Source organism: Hyla sarda, chromosome 1, assembly GCF_029499605.1.
Source record: "Hyla sarda isolate aHylSar1 chromosome 1, aHylSar1.hap1, whole genome shotgun sequence".
Taxonomy (NCBI): domain Eukaryota; kingdom Metazoa; phylum Chordata; class Amphibia; order Anura; family Hylidae; genus Hyla; species Hyla sarda.
In genome coordinates, this window is record NC_079189.1 from 510,704,630 (window position 1) to 510,724,664 (window position 20,035).

Here is a 20,035-nt window from a genome sequence, read left to right on the forward strand (position 1 = left end):
CCTTTTTTTTTTTTTACGCCAAAATTATTTTTTTCCGGCCAAAATGTTTGATTCTTGCACTCAAATTGCTGAGTTTTGCGCATTTTTTTTAAAAACACAATGGAAAATAGGTGTGGCCACTGCAAAAAGGGTCCAGATGTTGAAGAACTACAACTCCCAGCATGCCTGGACTGTCTGGGCATGCTGAGAGTTGTTGTTTTGCAGCATCTGGAGGGCCACAGTTTACAGACCACTATACAGTGGTCTCCAAATTGTGGACCTCCAGCTGTTGCAAAACTACAACTCCCTGGGCATGCTGTTGTAGTTTTGTAAAATTGGAAAGGCCACAGTGTGTGCCCGCACCGCTGATTGCTGCCTGCTGCCTCTGATCGCTCCTGTACTGGTTCCCCCTGCTCTATCCGGACTTCCATGGGTGGGCAGAGCGGGGGAACTAACATTTCAACTCCCCGACCAACATCTGCTATTGGTCGGTCGCTTGCGACCAACAAATGGCAGGGGATAGGAGGAAGTGGCATCCCTGCCACCTCACTCCTAACCTTTAGGGTGATAGGTGCTGTCTTTTCCGGGGGATGGGGTCACCAGAGACCCAATCAGCTCGGATTAACCTGGTATTGGGGGGTCTGCATTGCCACAAGATGCCTGCTGAATGATTTTTTTGAGTCTCCCCCAATGTGTTGTCTTTTAGTGGAATTTCAGGTACAATAATGTAAATTTAGAGGCTTCCACCGAGCTGTTCTTTCTCTGCAGAATGACAAGTTTTTAGACAAGTGTTTTGCTGCCATGGAAGTGGACTGTTTAAACTCCTCCCATGCTGTGTCCACCCCGGTGGAGAATCCTGAACAGATAATGGAGATGTTTGATGAGGTGTCCTATGATAAGGTAACATATAGACGTCATCATAATTTTTTCATATTGTATTACTGTACATCATACACATCAGAAATGGATGAACCTTTTACTACAGGATACACTTTTGTGAGTCCAGGTTAAATGATCCAACGGGCCAGTTGTGCTTGGATGCATTTTTTTATTTTATTTCCCCTTCAGTTGCCCCTTAAATGTTATAGGATCCACAATGAGCTATGTCATGCATTTCTCTATGCCTTCTTGATAGAGGCCCATGGCGTTCCTGCTCTTTGTGCTGTATTGTGTAAATGCGTTGTTAGAATAAATTGACATGCCTTTGTATGGTTTTCAGGCCAATTCCATTGCAAACTATACGTTAAAGGGGTACTCTGCCCCTAGACATCTTATCCCCTATCCAAACGATAGGCCGCTGGGGACCCCCCCGCGATCTCAGCTGCGACACCCAGACATCTGGTGCACAGAGCGAATTTCACTCCGTGCCGGATTACTGGCGATGCGGGATGGAGGCTCGTGAGGTCACGGTCACGTCCCACTCGTGAGGTCACGGCCATGCCCCCTCAATGCAAGTCTATGGGAAGGGGCGTGACGAATGTCACGCCCCTTCCCATAGACTTGCATTGAGGGGGCATGGCCGTGAAGTCACTATCGGGGCATGGCTGTGACGTCACGAGCCTTCTGCGTTGCACCCGACTCTAAACGAACGCCAGGTGCAGCAGGAAGATCGCGGGGGTCTCCAGCGGCGGGACCCCCGCGATCAGACATCTTTTCCCCTATCCTTTGGATAGGAGATAAGATGTCTAGGGCGGAGTACCCCTTTAAATATTTGTTTTTCTCTACCTCCTGTATGATATTATTTTACATATTGCTGAGATGTTCCCTCGGAAAGGATTTCTCAGTTTAATCTGTACTGCAGAGAGCTGGTATTTCTGCATGCAATAGGGTGCAATACAGAGGTTTATGGACATTCTGCACCCTATATTTCTAAAGGTGACAATTTATGTGGCCAAAGAAATGAATGAATTGTACTAAATTACTATAATGTCTCAACTACAGAATCGTCACACCTCAGTTCCTATGTCTGTTTTGCAGGGTGCTTGTATTTTAAATATGTTGCAAGACTACATGGGTTCGGAAGGTTTTGAAGCCGGTATTATACATTACTTGCGCCGCTTTAGCTATCGTAATGCAAAGAATGAAGACCTATGGGACAGTATGACTGATGTAAGTTCATTGCTGGACCATTGTATACGTAAAGCACTTTCTGCCCTTTGTCTCATCCCCATGGCTCATAAACTATAAGCTCTGGCGAGCAGAATACTTGTGTAATATTGTAATGTCTGATACTTGTCCTTGTTTGTACCATCAAAATTGTAAAGTGCTGTGGAATTTATTGGCGCTATATAAACAAATGTTATTCATTTTATAGCGTTTATCTTGTCAAACAATGATTAATAATATTTGCTTCCATCCATCAGATTTGTCCTTCAGAAGACTCCGCCAGTGGTAATAAGGAGACAAGTGGATTTTGCAGCAAAGGCCAAAAAAAATCAGTACGTAAACCAGATGTTCATGAAGCCTTTTTACCATGTATGTCCATATTAAAGCACATCTCTACTGTGTAGCCCACTGCCCACCCACAATGAATGGCAAAAATACAACATGGCGTCATATCACAAGATCATGCTGAGAGTATTAGTGTGTCTGGTGTATTAGTGCGTCTGGTGTATTAGTGCCTCTGGTGTATTAGTGCCTCTGGTGTATTAGTGCCTCTGGTGTATTAGTGCGTCTGGTGTATTAGTGCCTCTGGTGTATTAGTGCGTCTGGTGTATTAGTGCGTCTGGTGTATGAGTGCCTCTGGTGTATGAGTGCCTCTGGTGTATTAGTGCCTCTGGTGTATTAGTGCCTCTGGTGTATTAGTGCCTCTGGTGTATGAGTGCCTCTGGTGTATGAGTGCCTCTGGTGTATGAGTGCCTCTGGTGTATTAGTGCCTCTGGTGTATTAGTGCCTCTGGTGTATTAGTGCCTCTGGTGTATTAGTGCCTCTGGTGTATTAGTGCGTCTGGTGTATTAGTGCCTCTGGTGTATGAGTGCCTCTGGTGTATGAGTGCCTCTGGTGTATGAGTGCCTCTGGTGTATGAGTGCCTCTGGGGTATGAGTGCCTCTGGTGTATGAGTGCCTCTGGTGTATGAGTGCGTCTGGTGTATGAGTGCCTCTGGTGTATGAGTGCCTCTGGGGTATGAGTGCCTCTGGTGTATGAGTGCCTCTGGTGTATGAGTGCCTCTGGTGTATGAGTGCCTCTGGGGTATGAGTGCCTCTGGTGTATGAGTGCCTCTGGTGTATGAGTGCCTCTGGTGTATGAGTGCCTCTGGTGTATGAGTGCCTCTGGGGTATGAGTGCCTCTGGTGTATGAGTGCCTCTGGTGTATGAGTGCCTCTGGTGTATGAGTGCCTCTGGTGTATGAGTGCCTCTGGTGTATGAGTGCCTCTGGTGTATGAGTGCCTCTGGTGTATGAGTGCCTCTGGTGTATGAGTGCCTCTGGTGTATGAGTGCCTCTGGTGTATGAGTGCCTCTGGTGTATGAGTGCCTCTGGTGTATGAGTGCCTCTGGTGTATGAGTGCCTCTGGTGTATGAGTGCCTCTGGTGTATGAGTGCCTCTGGTGTATGAGTGCCTCTGGTGTATGAGTGCCTCTGGTGTATGAGTGCGTCTGGTGTATTAGTGCCTCTGGTGTATGAGTGCCTCTGGTGTAGCAGTGTGGTTACCCAGCACCAAAGGCTGTCCTGTTAGCTAAAGATTGCCTCTGGCATCCCTGCTGTCTATATGTTGGGCACCCTTGTCTGACCTGTTATATTGTGATATATTGATGTGTTATGTTATGTATTAATTTATACACTGCACCTTTTAAGGTATTGTGTGACCAGATGACCCCTGACACCCAAGGAGGGGGGGGGGGGGGAGCAAATCTAGCCCTTATGTAGTGTAGGGGGGAGGAGCTGTCTAGTTCAGTCTAATTGTAGAGTGTAACAGGAGTAAGGAATGGAGAGCTTATACCTTGAGGAGAAGCCTAAGGAGAAGAAGACTACAAAATTCCACAGCCACACAAAATCTCAGGATAAACCCAGGCACGCTGTTGAATATCAAAGCCTGGCAGTAAGCAAAGCTCTTGGGGTAAAGTCTTTCAAGTAAAGTCTTTCAAGTCAGCATGTGCTACTATTAATCTTAAAGCTGCGTTCAACAGCAACTACAACTGCCAGCAAGGCGACGGGCTCCCCAGGTTCCACTCTTCCCATCCCTCTGCACAAGAGACTGTAATGTTACTATCTCAACCTCGGACAGTGTAGGTTAACCATGCCCTGGCGTCACAAACTTATTTCTACACCCTGCACACAATCAGTTCATAGCACTCGCCACATTAGTGTATCTGGTGTATGTTGTGTATTAGTGTATGTTGTGTATTAGTGTATGTTGTGTATTAGTGTATTAGTGTATCTGGTGTATTAGTATTTGGCTGTGATGTTTGCTCAATAGATTTTTTTGTAATCTTAGATTTGTTTTTTAACAGCACTGGACAGATGATAATATCATGGATGTAAGGTCGATGATGAATACATGGACACTACAGAAAGGTTTTCCATTAGTTATTGTAACAGTAAAAGGAAAGTATGTCCATGTACAACAAGAACATTATCAGAAAGGCACCAAAGATGCAGAATCAGCAGGGTGAGTTTGACAGGAACATTTCTATATGAAAACACACTGTACAGTATTTTGTACCATTTCACTCCACTCCACATTTGCTCCACTGACCCAATGATGTGGAGCAGGTGGGGAAGGCAATGACAGGACTGGGAATTCAATAATTTGGTAATTTTATGACTAGTATAGTTATACAGTACAGTTTGCTGATACTGTTACACTGCAGATTTTCAGTGGGGACCAGGGGGGTGCCATTTTAGTTTTCACCTCTGGCACAAGAAAAGCAAAAATTGGCCCTGCCCTTATGGTTTATGCAAGAGGACCAATCTATGAGGTCAGACCATGTAAGAGGGTCTTAATTTTTTTTTTTTTTTTTGCCATGTCAGCTCTCTAGAAACAGAGACTGTTACTGAGCAGTGCTCCAGTGGGAGGAATCCATAGAAAAGAACAAGGCATCTCAGCGTCTGTGACACTTGTATTGGCTATAGAAAGCAGATTGTTAGGTTACCATAAAAAGCAGATTGTAAAATGCGGTTTTAATGTTATTCTCTTTGATTTTTGTATTACTATAGGATGCTATGGCATATTCCTTTGACATATATCACCAATAAATCAAATGCAGTTCAAAGATTTTTGCTTAAAACCAAGAAAGGTATGTAACACGTGGTAATATACAGTCAATACACAAGATTCATGAAGCATAATACATTTAAAGGTGACGGGGAGATTTATGAAGCTGTCTAAAGGAAAGAATGTCTCTGTTGCCCATAGCAACCAAACACCACAACACTAATTGGTTGCTATGGTTGCTAATTGGTTGCTATAAATGTTATGTCAGTCTAAGAAAGTAAACAAATCTCACATAATATTGAGATTATGATATGATCATTTTAGAGCCACATAAACTAGAACATCGCAGAAGTGTAAGTAATATGGCTTTATTAAGACTTAACATTTATTGGATATACCTTAACCTCTTAAGGAGCAATGACGTTGTGGAACGTCATGGCACCCTGGGCTTTAAGGACCAATGACGTTCCACAACGTCATGGCATTTTCCTGTCTCTGCCGCTCCCGGGCAGAGATCGGAACTGGATGCCTGCTGAAATCCTTCAGCAGGCATCCAGGGCAAACGCCGAGGGGGGCCATGTAGGCCCCCCATGTCGGCGATCGCCGCAAATCGCAAGGGAAATCGCCCTTGCGATCTGCGGCGATACCGGGCTGATCGGGTCTCTGGGACCCGACCGCCCGGTAATTTTGCATGATCCCGGCTGTCACAGACAGCCAGGACCATGCTGAAGACTAGGAGCGAGGTGGCAAGCCTGCCACCTCCTCCGATCCCCCTGCGATCTGTCGGTTAGTTAACCGACCAATCGCAGGGGGGGGGGCGGTTACTTCCTCCCGTCCTGCCCGGCCCCTTGAAGTCCGGAGAGGACGGGAGGAAGACCAGAGGACGCGGCGGGGGACGGGGGAGTGCTGGGGACCGGCCCCGGTACTTACCTCGTCCCTGAAGACCCGGATCCTGGCGGCGGCGGCGACAGGTGAGTTGATCTTCAGCCGCGGTCGGGCCCTTTACAGCAATGCACGTCGCCGTAAAGCGACATGCATTGCTGTAATGGGACCCTGTAAACTACAACTCCCAGCATGCCCTGACAGCCCTTGGCATCTGGGCATGCTGGGAGTTGCAGTTTTGCAACATCTGGAGGTCCACAGTTTGGAGACCACTGTGCCCTTCCAGATGTTGCAAAACTACACATCCTCAGCATGCCCTTACTGTCCAGGCATGCTGGGAGTTGTAGTTCTGTAACATCTGGCCCTTCAGATGTTGCAGAACTACAACTCCCAGCATGCCTGGACAGTTTTGGCATACTGGGAGTTGTAGTTTTGCAACATCTGGAAGGGCACAGATTGGGAACCACTGTATTAGTGGTCTGCAAACTAGTCCTCCAGATGTTGCAAAACTACAACTCCAAGCATGCTGGGAGTTGTAGTTCGGCAACATCTAGCTCTAAAGATGTTGCCGAACTACTACTCCCAGCATGCCTGAGAATGCTGGGAGTTGTGGTTTTGCAACAACTGGAGGCACACTGGTTGGGAAACATTGTCTGTTTCCTAACTCAGTGTTTCCCAACCCGTGTGCCTCCAGCTGTTGCAAAACTATTAACTACCAGCATGCACTGATGGACTGTGCATGCTGGGAGTTGTAGTTTTGCAACAGCTGGAGGTCCCCCCCCACTGTGAATGTACAGGATACATTCACATGGACAGGGGGCTTACAGTGAGTATCAGGCTGCAAGTTTGCGATGCAGCAAATTTTGCGCGGCAGCTCAAACTCGCTGTAATCCCCGGCCCATGTGACTGTACCCTAAAAACACTACACTACACTAACACAAAATAAAATAAAAAGTAAAAAAACACTACAGATACATATACCCCTACACAGCCCCCCTCCCCTCCCCAATAAAAATGAAAGCGTCTGGTACGCCACGGTTTCCAAAATGGAGCCTCCAGCTGTTGCAAAACAACAACTCCCAGTATTGCCGGACAGCCGTTGACTGTCCAGGCATGCTGGGAGTTTTGCAACAGCTGGAGGCACCCTGTTTGGGAATCACTGGCGTAGAATACCCCTATGTCCACCCCTATGCAAGTCCCTAATTTAGGCCTCAAATGCGCATGGCGCTCTCACTTTGGAGCCCTGTCGTATTTCAAGGCAACATAATATGGTCACATATGGGGTATCGCCGTACTCGGGAGAAATTGTTACAAATTTTGGGGGGCTTTTTCTCCTTTCACCCCTCATGAAAAGGTGAAGTTGGGGGTCTACTCCAGCATGTTAGTGTAAAAAAAAAAATTTTTTACACTAACATGCTGGTGTTGCCCCATACTTTTCATTTTGACAAGAGGTAAAAGGGAAAAAAGCCCCCCAATTTGTAATGCAATTTCTCCCGACTACGGAGATACCCGATATGTGGGCGTAAAGTGCTCTGGGGGCGCACAACAAGGCCCAGAAGGGAGAGTGCACCATGTACATTTGAGGTGATTTGCACAGGGGTGGCTGATTGTTACAGCGGTTTTGACAAACGCAAAAAAAAAAAAACCTCACATGTGACCCCATTTCGGAAACTACACCCCTCACGGAATGTAATGAGGGGTGCAGTGAGAATTTACCCCCCACTGGTGTCTGACAGATCTTTGGAACAGTGGGCTGCGCAAATTAAAAATTTTGTACAGCGCACTGTTCCAAAGATCTGACAGACACCAGTGGGGGGTAAATGCTCACTGTACCCCTTGTTACGTTCCTCAAGGGGTTTAGTTTCCAAAATGGTATGCCATGTGGGGGTTATTTTGCTGTCCTGGCACCATAGGGGCTTCCTAAATGCGACATGCCCCCCGAGCAAAATTTGCTCTCAAAAAGCCAAATATGACTCCCTCTCTTCTGAGCATTGTAGTTTGCCCGTAGTGCGCTTCAGGTCAATTTATGGGGTACCTTCATACTCAGAAGAGATGGAGTTACAAATTTTGGGGGGTATTTTCTGCTATTAACCCTTGCAAAAATGTGAAATTTGGGGGGGAAACACACATTTTAGTGAATTTTTATATTTTTTTTTACGTATGCAAAAGTCGTGAAACCCCTGTGGGGTATTAAGGCTCACTTTATTTCTTGTTACGTTCCTCAAGGGGTCTAGTTTCCAAAATGGTATGCCATGTGGGTATTTTTTGCTGTCCTGGCACCATAGGGGCTTCCTAAATGCGACATGCCCCCGAGCAAAATTTGCTCTCAAAAAGCCAAATATGACTCCTTCTCTTCTGAGCATTGTAGTTCGCCCATAGTATACTTCAGGTCAACTTATGGGGTACCTCCATACTCAGAAGAGATGGGGTTACAAATTTTGGGGGGTATTTTCTGCTATTAACCCTTGCATACATGTGAAATTTGGGTGGAAACACACATTTTAGTGAAATTTTTTAAACATTTTTTTACATATGCAAAAGTCGTGAAACACCTGTGGGGTATTAAGGCTCACTTTATTCCTTGTTACGTTCCTCAAGGGGTCTAGTTTCCAAAATGGTATGCCATGTGGGTATTTTTTCCTGTTCTGGCACCATAGGGGCTTCCTAAATGCAACATGCCCCCCAAAAACCATTTCAGAAAAACGTACTCTCCAAAATCCCCTCGTCGCTCCTTCGCTTCTGAGCCCTCTACTGCGCCCGCCGAACACTTTACATAGACATATGAGGTATGTGCTTACTCGAGAGAAATTGGGCTACAAATATAAGTATACATTTTCTCCTTTTACCCCTTGTAAAAATTCAAAAATTGGGTCTACAAGAACATGCAAGTGTAAAAAATGAAGATTGTGAATTTTCTCCTTCACTTTGCTGCTATTCCTGTGAAACACCTAAAGGGTTAAAACGCTGACTGAATGTCATTTTGAATACTTTGGGGGGTGCAGTTTTTATAATGGGGTCATTTATGGGGTATTTCTAATATGAAGACCCTTCAAATCCACTTCAAACCTGAACTGGTCCCTGAAAAATTGTGATTTTGGAAATTTTGTGAAAAATTTGAAAATTGCTGCTGAACTTTGAAGCCCTCTGGTGTCTTCCAAAAGTAAAAAATCGTAAATTTTATGATGCAAACATAAAGTGGACATGTTGTATATGTGAATAAAAAAAAAAATATTTGGAATATCCATTTTCCTTACAAGCAGAGAGCTTCAAAGTTAGAAAAATGCAAAATTTTCAATTTTTTCATCAAATTTTTGAATTTTTCACTAAGAAACGATGCAAGTATCGACAAAATTTTACCAATAACATAAAGTAGAATATGTCACGAAAAAACAATCTTGGAATCAGAATGATAGGTAAAAGCGTCTTAGAGTTATTAATGCTTAAAGTGACAGTGGTCAGATGTTCAAAAAACGCTCTGGTCCTAAGGTGTAAAATGGCCTGGTCCTTAAGGGGTTAATGAAAATAGTCCTCTGACGCACAAGGAGAACAGTATGCAAATACCAAAAGGAAATCTCAGAAAACACTGTAATTCTAGAAAAATTACTGCGCATGAGTCAAAAACCATGTTAAACCAATGGTCACAATTTCAGTCTGCCCATACACAAAACAAAGAACCAGTGTCCACAACAAACAAATTCCTTCATGTGAAACACATAACAAAAAACGCATCTGTCCCATAAGTCCCAACGCGTTTCTCCCTAATCAATTGATGATAACAAGAAAGATCCCCTTTACATTAGATATAAATTCCAATACCACTCCAAACTCCACGAAGGATAATAGGCACTGCCGATGATGATGAAAACTTATTTTATTAAAACATGCTACACGTTACGAAATCGGACAAGTTTCTTCTTCAGGCATCTTGATGCCTGAAGAAGAAACCGGTCCGTTTTTGTAACGATTTTGTGTTACTTCTGGAAAAAATCATAACTACATGCATAAAAATTAATACGTTTAAAATTGTCATCTCCTGACCCCCATAGCTTTTTTAATTTTTCCACGAACAGGGCAGTATGAGGGCTAATTTTTTGCACCGTGATCTGAAGTTTTTATTGGTACCATTCTTGTTTTGATCGGACTTTTTGGTCGCTTTTTATAAAAAAAAATTTTTATGGTATAAAAAGTGACCAAAAATATGCTATTTTGGGCTTTGGAATTTTTTTTGCGCGTACGCCATTGACCGTGTGGTTTAATTAACAATATATTTTTATGGTTCAGACATTTACGCACGTGGCGATACCACATATGTATGTTTTTATTTTTATTTACACACTTTTCTTTTTAAATGGGAAAACGGGGGTGATTCTGATTTTTATTAGGGAAGGCGATAAAACACATTTATTTACTTTTTTTTAAAACTTTTTTTATGCAGTGTTATAGCCCCCTCTAAGGGCTGTAGATTGCATACACTGATTGCAGGCACTGTTCAATGCATTGCCATAGGAATGCATTGATCAGTATTTTCTGTGCTTGATTGCTCAAGCCTGGATATCAGGCTTGGAGCAATTAAACGCCGATCAGATAGCCAGGAAGAAGGTAAGACACCTCTCGCTGTCCTCTCAGCTGTTCAGGACGCTGCGATTTCACAGTGGCGATCCCGAACAGCTCCACTGAGCTAACCGGCAGTGTATTCTCCCATTTTAGACAATCAACAATCAACTCCTGGTTTCTGATAGTAACCTGGACCCCGCAAATATGATGCTTCACAGATCGGAAGCCGGCCACAGGACGTAAATATACATCTGTGGTCGTTAAGGGGTTAAAGAGATTTTTGACATTCCCTGACTGCAAACCTTAAAAATGCTGATTTGAAATTATTTTTGTCTATTCAATGATTAAAGCGGTATTCTGGCTTTATACATCTTATCCCCTATCCAAAAAATAGATAGGGGATAAGATGTATGATTGCAGGGATCCCGCCGTTGGGGACCCCCGCGATCTTGGTGCAGCCCCTCCATTCATGTCTATGGGAGGGGGCTTGACGGCTGTCACGCCCCCTCCCATAGACATGAATGGAGGGGGCGTGACCATGAAGTTAAGTCCTTGTCTCGGAGCTAGTGCCCGGCACAGAATGCCGGGGGGCTGCACCAAAAGATAGGGGAAAAGATGTATAAAGCTGGAATACCCCTTTAAGCTTTATATAAAACCAGAAATCATTTTAAATATTTTACTTGGTGAGTGGAGTAATAAGCCAAATCCAATGGTTATGATAGTAGGTGTTTTCCATGGACACTATTAAACAGATATCCAGTGGGCCAGATCGGCTCCAGTCTTCATAATATGCTGTGCCATTATCTTCTAAACATGATACAAAGATGTATCTAGTAACATGGACTATTAAATTTGTTGATTCCAGATATGTTGGTCCTGCCAGAAGAAGTTGAATGGATCAAGTTCAATGTGGGAATGAATGGCTACTACATTGTTCATTATGAAGAAGGCGGCTGGGATTCTTTGATAAAACTCTTGAAGGAGAATCACACGGCTATAAGCAGCAACGACCGAGCCAGTCTCATCAGCAATGCCTTCCAACTTGTGAGGTAAAGTGGGTCACGGAATACCCTTATTGGCAATGCTATGTGCACCATATACATGCAGTGGATTCAGAGTCTTCAGACCCATAATTTTTTTTTTTTTTATATATTTTTTTAAATAAAACATTTGTTATGTTTTGGCCATGTGCCAATATAAAAGTTTTCCCCATCATACTACACTCATTACCCCATAAGTCAAAACAGAATGTTGGAATTTTTTACTTATTTATTGAAAAGGAAAAAGTGAAATATTGCATTGAGATAAGTATTCAGACCCTCAGTACTTTGTTGAAGCACTTTTGGCAGATATTACAGCCTCCAGTCTTCTTGGGTGTGATGCCACAAGGTTTTAACATCTGGGTTTGGGGACTTTCTTCCATTCTTTGCAGATCCTTTTTTTTTTATTTTTTTTTATTTTTTTTATGAACTGGTGCCATAAAGTTAAACAGATTTGTAAATTACTTCTATTAAAAATATCAGTCTCTTCAGTACTTATTAGCAGCTGTATGCTACAGGGGAAATTCTTTTCTTTCTGAATTTTTTTTTTGTCTTGTCCACAGTGCTCTCTGCTGACACCTCTGTCCGTGTCAGGAACTGTGTAGAGCAGCATAGCTTTGCTATGGGGATTTTCTCCTGCTCTGAACAGTTCCTGACATAGACAGAGGTGTCAGCAGAAAGAACTGTGGACAAGACAAAAAAGAAATTCAAAAGGAAAAGAATTTCCTCTGTAGCATACTGGAAGGGTAAAGATTTTTTAATAGAAGTAATTTGCAAATCTGTTTAACTTTCTGGCACCAGTTGATTTAAAATAAAAATGTTTTCCACTGGAGTACCCCTTTAAGCTCTATCAGGATGGATGAGATGTGCAGTTTTTTTTCAGGTCTCTTCAGAGATGTTCATCGGCTTCAAGTCAGGGCTCTGGTTGCGCCACTCATGGACATACGGTTCCAGAGCTCTATGGATCAGATTTTCATTAAGAATATCTCTGTACTGCCCTGGCTCCTTATAGGGGAGTCGGTTGTCCCACCGGAGCGTGTAAGTTCTCCTGGGTAAGATGATCCTTCGTTTCTTGCAGGGAAGGTGGGGATCATCCGGGAAGTGTGTGTGCAAGAGTGTGTGTGTGTGTGTGTGTGTGTTGTCTGTGTCTTGTTTTTTGTTTTGTGTCAGCTGGGGGTGGATCTCCGAGTACCCGCTGTAATGGTGATGTGCTGCGGGAAATTTACTCCTTTTTCCGGGGGTGGTTGGGGCTTTATCTCCAGCTACATGTTATTTTTCCTATGTATTGTTTTGTTGTTATTTTTGAAATTCTAAATAAAAAAAAGAATATCTCTGTTCTTTGCTCCATTCAGCTTTCTCTCAACCCTGACCTGTCCCATCCACGGAAAACCACCCCCCACAGCATGATACTGCCACCATCATGCTTTGCTGTAGGGATGATATTAGGCAGATGATGAGCAGACTGGTTTCTTCCAGACAGTCTGAGTATCCATAAGGATTTTTTGGCGAACTTTAGACTGGTTTGTAATGGAAGAAGCTTTGTTCTGGCTTCTCTGCCAAAAAACCCAGATTGGTAGAGTGCTGCATTAATGTTTGACCTTCTGGAAGTTTCTCCCATCAGGATCTTTGAAGCTCAGCGAGGGTGAACATTACGTTCTTGGTCACCTCCAAGATAATTGTTGTCTTCAAACAATTTTTTCTCTGAGCTCAACATGCAGTTCTTCTTGTGGCTTGGTTTTTCTACTGAAATGTATTGGCAGCTGTGAGAGCTTATTTATACAGGGGTCCATATTTTCAAATCATGGCCAATCATATAGGGAAGCTGGAGGTTTGAGCAAAGAATTGGCAAACAAAGTTTAAGAGGATAATATAAGGTTTTGCACTTGGACCATAAAACCAAAATGTACAATTATGTGCTAAATAATAAGACATTAGGTAAAACTTCTACGGAAAAGGACTTCGGAGTACTGGTTGACAGTGAGCTCAACATTAGCGATCAGTGCCAGAAAGCTGCTGCCAAGTGTGACTCAGTAAATAAGTTCAAGGGGGGCCTGGATGTTTTTCTGGAAAAACATATTACAATTATAGATTGTAATACAATTATTGTTATTATGAATACTAGACTATGTGGATAGAACATTGATCCAGGGATTTATTTGGATTGCCACATTGAAAAATTCAGCAACCGGAATAGGGAACAAACTAAGTAGAGATCCACCATGACTTGAAGCTTGTAGACCTCCTCAACACTGATGAACAACCATTCGAACCATGGAACAACTAACAACCTCCAGTCGCACCAGGAAGCCTCCGACCAGGAGTTAAAGGATGATCAAAACATACAGACTGCAGTCCATCCAGGTATCCACATCAGTATCTTAAAAAGAGAAACGCAAACCGTAACAGGGATGGGAATCAGGGAGGGCTGATACTCGCCTCCTGTCTTTATAAAAATCTATATTTTCCGTCATCATACTAGGAAAATCCAAAATGTTATGGCAGACAAGAGGCTCGTATCAAATGCAAGTACAAAATGCAATACAGAAAATACATATAACGTATCACAGAACCGCCATTGAAATATGAGACTCGGGTTTAAATTAAAAGTTCCTAAAAGTATCCTCTGAGGACCAATCCGCCGATTTCAAAATATCCAAAAGCAAGCCTCCAGATTGGGCCACCTTAGTGGCCATAGCGCTTCTGGTAGAATGTGCCCTGAAGATCGAGACATCAATACTAGCCAAGGCCATAGCCTGCTTCACCCATTGCGACAGCGTCTGAAAGGAGAACAGCAAATGAGGAGAACATAAAGATACCAGAAGCTGGGAAAACTGCGAAGAACGCAACAAATCCGTCCTACGCTCGTAAGATTTTAAACACGGACCACACACAATTTAGGATGTGATGGAAAAATCGGATAGAACACCGTACAAAGCTGCGTCTTCGTGCGCCGAAAGATGGTGAACTGAACCCACTGAGGAGTAAATTGTCTCCTCAATATATCCAAAGCACGTACATCAGAAATGCACTTAATGGAAACTAAACACAATAACATTGTCAACTTATAAGACAATAATTTAAGGGACAACTAATCATTATCTTCCCATGTAGAAAACATGTGAAGATCAAGAGACACGTCCCAAGTGACTTGATACCGAGGGGCAGGCGGGCTCAGAAACAGAATACCGTTCAAAAGACTGCATATCAACGGATGTTGTCCAACTGCCAATCCATCCACTGGAACATGCTGGGCCGAAATGGCGGACCTATAAACATTGATAGTCCTATAAGCCTTTCCGGCATCAAACTCCTCAGACAGGAAGTTCACAATTCCGGAGATAGGGGCCTGAATGGGATCCACTTGCCGTTGTGAGCACCAATGAACCCATAATTTCCAGGCTGATCTGTAAGCCGATCTATTGCCCGGAGCCCATGCCTTGCAAATGAGGTCTCTAGCTGATTGTGAAAAACATCTATCAGATGCTGACGCCCCGAAATCAGCCAAGCTATCAAAGGTAATTGCTCGGACAGAACTAACGGATGCAACTCCGCTGCAGGACCCCATAGAAACGAGGGAAAAAGAGGACAAATTCTTGAATAATCTATGGCCATCCCCAGAACCTGGGGAAACCAAGACTGAGTTGGCCACCACGGTGTGATCAACACCAGAGTCTATTTCTGCGACTCCGCTTGCCAAAGAACCCTGGGGATCATGGCGAACGGTGGGAACGCATTCTGCGTACTCTGCGGCCAGACTTGAAGAAACGCATCTGTTGCCAAGGCCTCCGGGTCTGGTCTCCAACTCTGGAGTTCCAATCCGCAATGGAATTGGATATTCCCGGAAAGTACTCTGCCTTCAGAATTATGCTCTTGTGAAGGCAAAAGAGCCAAAAATCTTTCGCCATGTCCATCAAAACCTTCGACCTCATGCCCCCCAAGCGGTTGATGTATTGCACCGCCGTGATGCTGTCCATGCGAAGCAGGATGCAACAGTCTGACCTGTGGGAAGCGAAGCTTTTGAGTGAAAAGGAACCTGCTAGGAGCTCCAGACAGTTGAGGTGCAACTGAGAATCTGCTTCCGACCACTTTTCCCCCCATGGCGGAAGAACCACACCGGGCTCCCCAGCCACTCAGGCTGGCGTCCGACTCTATAATCAAATCCGGTTTGGAATTGAAAATCGTCCTCCCATTCCAATCCTGGACATGACGGTGCCACCAAAAAAGCTCATCCTGGGCCTCCTGTGACAGTGGAACTAGGTCCGAATAAGTCAGACCCTCTGATAAATGTTTGGCCTTGAGGTGCTGCAGTGCCCTATAACGGAGTGGTGCCGGAAAAATTGCCTGAATTGAGGCAGACAACAGGCTGACAATTCGAGCAACGGCACGTAAGGAATCCAACCGTTTTGTAACAAGGCCCTTTCTCCTTCCGAATCAAAACCAGCTTCTTGTGTGGCAGACTCAAAGTTGCCAAGCTGGTATTCACCAGGAACCCTAAGAACTCCATTTCCTGAGCTGGGATAAGAAAGGACTTCTTTTCGTTGAGGAGAAATTCCAAGAGAAGAGAGGTTGTCCACTCCACGTGGAGTAACACCTGACGTCTCGTGCAAGCCATGATTAATATATCGTCGAGATAAATTATGAATCAAACTCCTCGACTCCTGAGGACCGCCATAACTGGCTTCATGAGTTTGGTGAAGCACCAGGGGGCGGAGGAAAGCCCGAGACAGGAGAGCTCCGTCTTCTGGCCTTCACACAGGAATAGTAGATACCGCCGGAAAGAAGGGTGAATTGGTACTATGAGGTACGCATCCTTCAAGTCTATTTTCGCCAACCAATCAGTAGGTATTTTCGCCAACCAACAGTAGGTCCCTGAGTAAATGGATGCCCTCCATTTTGAAGTGGCGATACAAAACGCACTCGTTTAGATTTCTCAGATTTACTACCGGCCTGTGACCTCCATCTTTCTTCTTTACTAAGAAGATGTTGCTGAGAAACCCTGGTTTTCCCATGGGTACTGGACTTTTGGCATGCTTGGCATATAGATCCTTGATCTCTGAGCGGATCAGATCCTTGTCTGACTCAGAAAATTGAATCATCCTTGGTCACTGATTTTGTATAGGTGGCGTCATAAATTCTATGCTGAAACCTGCCACCACTTGCAAGACCCAAGGGTCTGAAGTAATCATGGACCAAGCGGGGGGAAAAAATCTGTCTGCCCCCTATCGGGATATTCTGTACAACATGATTGCTCTGACCCACCTGTTTCTCTGGCTCTGGGGAAACCACGGGAACCGCCTCTCGCCCTCCAGGGCCATCCTCGCGTAGGAAAAAAGGGTGTGGCGACCGGGGGTGCTGCGACTGCATGAACCTGGGGTCTGTCGTATACATACTGTACAGAACTTCTGCCATAGGGTCTATAGGAGGATCCTTGGCCAGAAGGGTGACCCCTACCCCTTCCGGCCTTGCCGAAAACCTTAGCATTTAAGGTCGTCTTCAGAGAGGTCTGAGCCTTATCCAGGCTGGAAAATAGACCAACAAATTTAATGATGTTTTTTTATGAAGGAGTCACTGAAGAGAAGACCCTCCGCAGAAGGGCCCGGTTCCTCCGTCACCAGATGCGTTAGTTGCGGGTTTAACCGCATCAAAATAGAACAGTGACGTTCAGCCGACATAGCCGTGTTGGCATTATCAAGCATACAGGTCGCCCGCAAGGCCCATCCTTTAAGGACCTCCGCGTCCACCGATTCGCTTGAGGTCACCGCCTGCTCCGCCATGTTCAAAATCTTTGTCATAGGAACCAAGTCCAACAACTTGTCCTGAATGGCTTTGAAGGAACGATCAATCCCTTTTTTGGGGTTCTTGCCTGACTTCACTAAATTGATCAGGATTGGATCGAGCTCCGGAGTCACCACCACTTTGTTGTCAATGGAGGGCTGGGGGCATTCCGCCCGCAGTTTATTACGATTACGCCCTGTCAAGGGGTTTCCTGAGCCATGCCTCAATATATTTGGCCACTTGCGGCAGCGGAGCGCAATCTCCGGACCGTAGATGCGAAATGGCATCCGGGTCGAAGAATTAAACCCCTTTAGAATCCAGTATGGCATGGGAAGGGTTATCGGCCATTGAGGAAGACCCAGCTGGGGCATGAATGTCCACCACGCAATCATCCTCGCCGTCACTACTGAAGATGGAAGGGTCAGAGATGTCAGCTGCCGATACGGACTCCTCTTCTGACTTGTCTACATAGGAGTCAGGTTTGTTCCGTTTTGTGGAACATGATGCCCGAACTGCGTTATCGTCCTCACGGGTGGAGGGTCTGCTATTCGCAACAGGGTTGGTGCCCGTAGGCAGAGGACCCAATGACATTTTTGGTCTATCTTCTTCCATAGGCTGGGGTACAGGAGAGGTCATATCGTCTGAACAATGATGGCACTTCCAGTCAGACTTGCCGGGTCTATACAAGCAAGGCGCTTGAGTGGGTATGACCAGAACAGTCAGCGGAACCGCAGGACTGACCATCGCCTTCTGGCGTGATTGACACATAGCCAGGGATACCGATCTTGACATTGTCTCATTCGTAGATGCCATGGCTGACGCCAACACAGAATGCACTGACCTGTTAACCAATTGCTGCACTTGGTCAGCTAACATCAATTCAGGTTCATGTATAGTAATGGGGCCATCCCCCATGGTCATGTCAATCTTTCCCTCAGACATAATGTGACTAGACAGAATGTGGGTATATGGACAAGCACACAGGCTGAGAAGAAACAGGTAAATGAGTGTGCTTTATTATACCATACAGAACTATAAGATACAATAATGGTACAGTACTACAGTAATATGGCCTCTGTGTTAATACCCAGGCCACTATACAAATATATATCTATGTATATCGTCAAACAGGAACTCCGTTGGAGCCTGCAACGCCTCTCCACGCTATATAAGCTACTAATAGGAGAGAGAAGCAGGGAACGTACGGCTGCCGGCAGGGGCGCAGCTGCGGGGAGACAGAAGATCTCGTGAGATCTGCCGTGCTGATGCGACGCACATATATATGCGCACGCGAGAGCGCGGTCGGGACGCAAGAGGGATGGGCGTAAGAATCTGGGAAAAAAGCTGATGTCACCCGCAATGGCGGAGCGCTGGCCAGAATAGGGGTAAGACCAAGACGAGCCAACCCCAGGGAAAAAGGCCAGGAGAAGGTGGCCAGACAGAGACAGACCACTCAGGGCAGATAGATAGAAATAACCGTTATAGAAATAGACATACGGACATAGGCAGCCAGACCCAGTATATGTAGCATCTACCCAGGGTCTGACTACCTGAAACAAAAATGGGAAAAAGGGCACAATATAATAGTGAATAGTAAACTGTAGAAAGCAGTTGGGTACAGCAAACCCACACCCCACTGCAAAATCCCCACAACAAGCGGGAGCTGATTACTTATCTGTGTATTGAGCAGAAAGAAAGAGGAGGAGACGGGACCAGAGTCAGTTTATATGGAGCATCCAGTGATGGGATTGGATGGATTGAAGGGGGAGGTGCATTGGGTTGCTATGTGACCTGCACATTTTTTCTTCAGTATGTTAAGTTTACATTGCATGTTTCTTTCTGCTATTGAGCTTATTAAAGGAAGAATATGCATTTGATGTGAGCCTCCTGTCTGCCATAAAATTAGGGTTATTTAGTTTAGAAAAAAGAAGGCTTAGGGGAGACCTAATAACTATGTATAAATATATCAGGGGAGCATATAGAGATCTCTCCCATGATCTATTTATACCCTGGACTGTATCTATAATAAGGGGGCATCTTCTATGTCTAGAGGAAAGAAGGTTTCTACACCAGCACAGACGGGGGTTCTTTACTGTAAGAGCTGAACTCTGTAAAAGAATTTAAAAGGGTCTGGATACATTTTTGGAGAATAAAAACATTACAGGTTATGAATTCTCGATCGATATCAACTCAGTAGGGACTTATGAGGGTTATAGGTTGAACTTGATGGACCTTATGAACTATGTTACTATGATGCCACGGTGTCCCCAGAATTAATGATGCCGCTGTGCCCCCAGAATGAATTCAAGGAAAAGTATCATGCAGAAAAAATGTATCCCCTATTAAAAGGATACGGGTTAAAGGGGTACTCCGGTGGAAAACTTTATATATATTTTTTTTAAATCAACTGATGCCAGAAAATTAAACAGATTTGTATATTATTTGTATTAAAAAATCTTAATCCTTCCAGTACTTATTAGCAGCTGTATAATACAGAGGAAATTCTTTTCTTTTTGGATTTCTTTTCTGTCACGACCTGAAGTATGTAATTTTTCAATATCACATAATAACCAATGTTATTAAGTACATGCCACGTGCTCACCAGTTGTCAAAGGATATCATGTCTATAGACAGACAACATGACACATTATATA

General features: G+C 44.4%; 1 protein-coding gene across 5 annotated transcripts in view; it reads left to right on the forward strand.

Annotated features, from left to right (window-relative positions):
- The window catches only part of ERAP1 (endoplasmic reticulum aminopeptidase 1), a 145,886-nt gene that overhangs the window by 116,085 nt on the left and 9,766 nt on the right, over positions 1–20,035 (forward strand). For all 5 annotated transcript variants that reach the window (XM_056537567.1, XM_056537565.1, XM_056537566.1 and 2 more), the window contains exons 8-13: positions 748–879; positions 1,957–2,088; positions 2,343–2,417; positions 4,427–4,584; positions 5,133–5,212; positions 11,432–11,615. In XM_056537567.1, coding sequence (XP_056393542.1) covers positions 748–879; positions 1,957–2,088; positions 2,343–2,417; positions 4,427–4,584; positions 5,133–5,212; positions 11,432–11,615 — 761 coding nt within the window. The remainder of the gene's footprint in view (positions 1–747; positions 880–1,956; positions 2,089–2,342; positions 2,418–4,426; positions 4,585–5,132; positions 5,213–11,431; positions 11,616–20,035) is intronic.